The 5,154-nt window shown below is 43.1% G+C and overlaps 1 protein-coding gene and 1 pseudogene across 6 annotated transcripts in view; one reads left to right on the top strand and one right to left on the bottom strand.

Moving 5' to 3' along the window:
• Kat2b (lysine acetyltransferase 2B) overlaps positions 1–5,154 on the bottom strand; it is a 97,047-nt gene that overhangs the window by 89,854 nt on the left and 2,039 nt on the right. The window contains exon 1 of one of the 6 annotated variants that reach the window (XM_010612831.3): positions 4,605–4,713. The exons of 4 other annotated variants lie outside the window; for them this stretch is intronic. Coding sequence is in view for 1 of the 2 variants with exons in the window: in XM_010612820.1 (XP_010611122.1) it covers positions 1,513–1,548 (36 nt within the window). In the remaining variant the exon portion in view is untranslated. Of the gene's footprint in view, positions 1–1,512; positions 1,580–4,604; positions 4,714–5,154 lie in introns of those variants that run through there. One more of the 6 variants, XM_010612820.1, reaches the window with a different exon arrangement.
• LOC104854346 overlaps positions 2,066–5,154 on the top strand; it is a 3,631-nt pseudogene continuing 542 nt past the window's right edge.

Genomic DNA, 5,154 nt, shown 5'->3' on the forward strand with positions numbered 1-5,154 from the left:
TTCTCTTTTACTTTCCTTTTTAGTTTTATTTTAGGATTCCCTATTTTTAATGAGCATACAGAGATTTCTTTAACTGAAATACCGAATAGTTTCTCTGGGTGTGAAAAACTATAATAGTACACAGGATCCTAATAAGATAATTAATAATGTGAAATAGGAAGTAAAGGGCTAAAGGTGTAGGGAAAGTGGGAAGGGTGGGGAAAAGGTAATAAGGGAGAGGAAAAAAATGAGAAATTGTAAAAATGGAAATAAAGTGTTTGTAAATGGGGAGGGGAGGAGGGGTGAAGGGAGGGCAGGGACAAGGGGAAAAATGAGAATCAAGACCTCTCGTGTAAAGGTACAGGATCCCAATAATGAATGTAACTGTATTGTATACCTAGATTGTACCAATAAACTCAATAAAAAGAAAAAAAATAAAGAGTAAGAAATTATACAGACATTTATAGCTAAATGGATGCACATTGAGGTGATACGCTTTCTTTTGGGTGGGGGACAGAACTTGGGACCTTGTGCTTACAAGGCAGGCGGAGGTACCACTGAACTAAATCCCCAGCTCCAGATGATACTCTTAAGTGAAATAAATAGGACTGTAAATACCAAATAGTTTCTCTGGTGTAAGAAACTGAAAGTGTAAATAAAGGATCAAAAGGCATAATAGATAATGTGAAATAGGAAGAAAAAGTCCAAAGGGGAAGAGGAAGTAGGAGGGGTTAGAGAGAGGAAAGAAGGGTATGGAATTAATATGAAAAAAAGAAAAAAGGAAACAAAATCTTTGTCAAAAAGGAAGGGTGGAGGGCACTAAGGGAGGGTAGGGGAATAGGGAGAAAATAAGAACCAAAATAGATTATGTAAATACACAAATTTCCAATGATGAATGTCATTATACTGCATACCTAAAATATACCAAAAAATAATAATGAGCAGGGGCGCCTGAATTTAGTCCCCCTGCTACAAAAAAAAGACGGTCCACACAAAGGCAATGAAAAATTGCAAGCACCAAAATCCAGAAGATGTTTATTTGACACAAGTGCAGTCTGTTACGAGAGGTACTGACTTACGCAGATTCATATCAGATACAACTATGTCCCTTCATTACCAAGCGCGGGCACCCCGCTGAGGCACCGTGTCTGCTCTCGGGTCACTCAGCAAGGAGTCACACATTTCAGAGGCATTTACTTCCTTTCCAAAGGCACTTGCTTGGGTATTTACAAACACCTAATTATAATTTAAATTATAATTTAAGTATTAATGCCAATATGCATTTCTATTTAATGATGTATTAATATTATTATTTTATAATTCAGTATGTCCACTGTAATTGCATCAGATCAGCTGTATTAAATGTGTCCACCTGTCTGGCTGACAATCTTAACCCGGGCTTACTTTGAGGGTAGGACGTGTATTATGAGCATCCTGGAAAAATTAATGCTAGGGATTTTTTTTGGTCTTATTTTCAGGGAAATATAGTAAATTGCCCTGGCTGGGCTTGAACTTGGAATCCTCGTGCCTCACCTTCCTGACTGGGATTATAGGCAGGCACCCATGCATAGCTGCCTATTCCTTTCCGAAGGGTCAGTCAATGGATTTTGCTTTTTAAATTAGTAGAGAAGTGGGCGGAGGATGTGGCTCAGTGGCACTGCACCTTCCTGGCAAGTACAAGGTCCTCAGTAATCCCTGGTACTGGAAAAAAGAAATTAGTAGATAAATTACAAGAAAATTTGCATTTGGGCTTCTCATCTAATCATCTGAGTTTTCTTTTATGACATTAAAAAGGAGCTAGACTCTGCACTCTGGGAGGCTGAGGCAGAAGGATTGCCATAAATTTAAAGAGAGGCTGGGTTTCATGATGAGTTCAAGGCCAGCCTCAGGAAAAAAAAGATAAGAGAAATTTATTAAGACCCTGTCTCCAAAAAATTGTTTTAAACACACACACACACACACACACACGAATATAAATGGGCTGGGAATGTAGCTCAGTGCAAAGCCCCCTGGGTTCAAACCTGGTATGGAAAGGGAGGAAGGGCAGGGAAGAGAAGGCCATCTATCTCCTGAGGGACACCTACCAATGGCCTGTGTGAAAAATCTCACTCAACCAGGCACTGCGTGCCTGCAGGCCCAGCCCTCAAATGTTTATACAGACTCCTGTATGCCACTTGGTGTATCTATGGCACAGTCTATAAAAGTGTGGGCTTCTCATAGCAGAAGACAAACTTAATAAAATTAAACAAAATATAATATAGTTATTTGAGACAGTATAAAAATCTGACAAAATAGCTATAATTCAAAAAAGATACAGTAACAAATGACAATGCTAAGATAGACAGATGAACCAAAAAGACAACTAAACAAAAACTTTAAATGTTATACCCACCCCCTATAAAGGTTATAAATATGTGCTAATATGGGTTTATACTTTTTCTAGATGGCCTGAGGGCTTCAGAGGTATACAAGATTTTATTTTTTTAAAAAATTCCAAAGTTTGGTCTGCCTCTCTCCATAGGCAGTGACAATGGGCCAGCATTTATAACAGAAGGTATAGAGACTTTATAAAATTATCTCTACTGGGCTTATCCAAGTAGGCTGGAAGACCGCATGAGCCCAGGAGTTTGAGACCAGCCTGCGCAACACAGTGAGAACCGGTCTTAAAAAGAAAAGAAACCTTACCAATTGCCTCGTAGCAGCCAGGCTAAAATTCCACAACTGCTATCCTAACAGCTAATAATTTTGTCCACTTCTCTCCCCTCATTCATTCAGCCAATAACATCCCAAAGCATCTACTCAGAGATTCCAGACACAGCAAAGAATCACACTTCATTACGGATCACAATCAGAAGCATCAGGAATGAAGAGAACAGAGGAGTCTGGGTGCTTTCTAATGGGAAGGCTGGCCAGGAGGGTGGAGGGCAGACAAGGGCTTTGAGATCTACAGAAAGAACTTGGACTTCATTTTGGGATATTTGTTTAGGTGTTTGGTTGGTTGGATGGTATTTCTGGAGTTTTGGTGTGCTGGAAATGGAACACCCTAGAGCTCCCTATGTATGCTTAGTGAAACAAAAGCCCTACCCTACCCTGCTAGCCTGGGGAGTTAATTTTAAAGTGGAACAAAAGGACTTTCAGTCCCAGTGAACAGTGTGTGCAAAAGTCCTGAGGTAGAAAGGAACCACGCATTAGAGGTCCTGAAAAAGGCCAAAGGTAACAGTGGCAGTAGGCAGCTGCTGAACAGAGCCACGCTGGGCCTGTGGACCCCAGCAAAGAGAAACTTGGATCTGTAATTTTATGATCACTGGGGCTCTGTCACACTCAGGCAAAGGGACCCTCTGAAGCAATCCCTACCAGGACACAGTTCAAAGAACTTTACCCTGGATCCTGCAAAACAAGTTTGTTTTGTTTTGTTTTGTTCCCCCCTCTCTGGGGCATGGCAGTCCACTCTGGCTATGAGCGAGCTCCCTTCTGTTTCTGTTTTGTGGATGCAGTTTAAAGGCCAGAACTTCTATCAGGCCTGGGCCTGCTCTTCTTTCAACAGCTCCCAGTGAACTCCCTCATCTCTTCCCAGGCCCATCCCCTGCTGCAGTCTCTCACAGGTTACTTTTCCCCCTCGGTGGTGCTAGGGATGGAATTTAGGGCCTTGGGCACACTAGGCAAGGGTCCTACTATAGTCACACCCTCCCGGGCCCCAGAACCTCCTCTCTGCAACTTGCCAAGTGGCCTGTGGCGAAAGGGGAAGCGATCCATCCTTCTGGGCTCCCTTACGGCGGCGAGGCGAGGGCAGAGAAAGCCCAGAAAGACTCACACACTCTGCCGGCGCTGTCATACCCACTCAAGCCCAGTTTAAAAAAGAAATCTTAAGCACGCTGAGCATCACATCGTGGGAGCAGTGCTTTGGTCCCTGGCTCCAGCGATGCGGCCTTTGGTTTTGGGACTCCTACTCAGGCACCACTGGAAGCTACTGCGGCACCCGAGGGTGGGTTTGGAGGATTTGGGACAACAGCTACCACAGCAAGTTCTTCTTCTGGCCCCGCTCACACAGGCACTACTGGGACTCTTCAGAACAAAGGTTTTGCATTTGGTACCAGTTCTGGCACAACAACGGGAACTAGTACTGGTTTAGGTTCTGGTTTGGGAACTGGCCCGGGATTTGGAAAATCTGATAGGCAGCATCAGCAACAACCAACATCAGGCGGTCTCTTCAGTCACACACAAGCTGCTGCCGGTCCAGCCAGCTGATGAGGGCTGCGAGCGCTCCTTCTGCTCCCACACTACCGGGAGATGCGAAAGATGCTATTTTAGCAAAATGGAATCAACTGCAGGCTTTCTGAGGAACAGGAAAAGGATACCTCAACAATAATATTCCACCAGGGGAATTCACACAAGAAAATCTTTTCTGCCGGCTTAAGGCTGTAGGTTGTACTTATATGCCTAATAATAAAGATGAAGATGGGCTAGTAGTTTTAGTTTTCAACAGAAAAGAAACAGATATTCAAAGCCAGCAACAGCAGCAGTTTGTAGAATGGCTGCATAAAATTCTGGGAGGAAACCAGACCCTTGCTGTGACAGTAGAGGGTGTTAAAACATTGCCAGATGATGAGACAGAAGCGGTCATTTACCTTGCTGAGCATTTTCCAAGCGGTACCTCAAGAAGAGTTCCAGCTACAACACTATACACCCATTCTGAACAAGGCAATATAAAAACACAAAATACAGCAACTTGGTACAACCTTTTCCATGGCTAGAACAGAACTCCCCCCCCACCCCCACCCCCCGCACAGATCAAGTAGGTTTTACACAATCATCCTGCTGGGATCATGTTATCTGGGAACAAGCCAAAGTGGAAAATAACCCTGACCCTGCAAAGTTAATTCCTGGGCCCATGATGGGCTTTAAAGAACTCCAAAAACTAAAAGTTCAAGATCAGATGACTAAGCAGCACCAGACCAGATTAGATACCATAACTGAAGATATTAGTGCGCTACAAAAAAAATCAAACTACAAGTATGGCCAACACTGCGCACTACAAGAGGAAACTCATGGATCTTTCCCATAGAAGCTTATGGGTCCTAATGAAACAGGAAATTAATTCTAAGGAAGAGTGGTTATACCATCCAAGCTGATGAAGTTCAGCTAGATACAATTCAGTCTGAATTAAATGCACCTACT

Source organism: Fukomys damarensis, unplaced genomic scaffold, assembly GCF_012274545.1.
Source record: "Fukomys damarensis isolate Sample0158 unplaced genomic scaffold, DMR_v1.0_HiC HiC_scaffold_28, whole genome shotgun sequence".
In the NCBI taxonomy this organism is placed as follows: domain Eukaryota; kingdom Metazoa; phylum Chordata; class Mammalia; order Rodentia; family Bathyergidae; genus Fukomys; species Fukomys damarensis.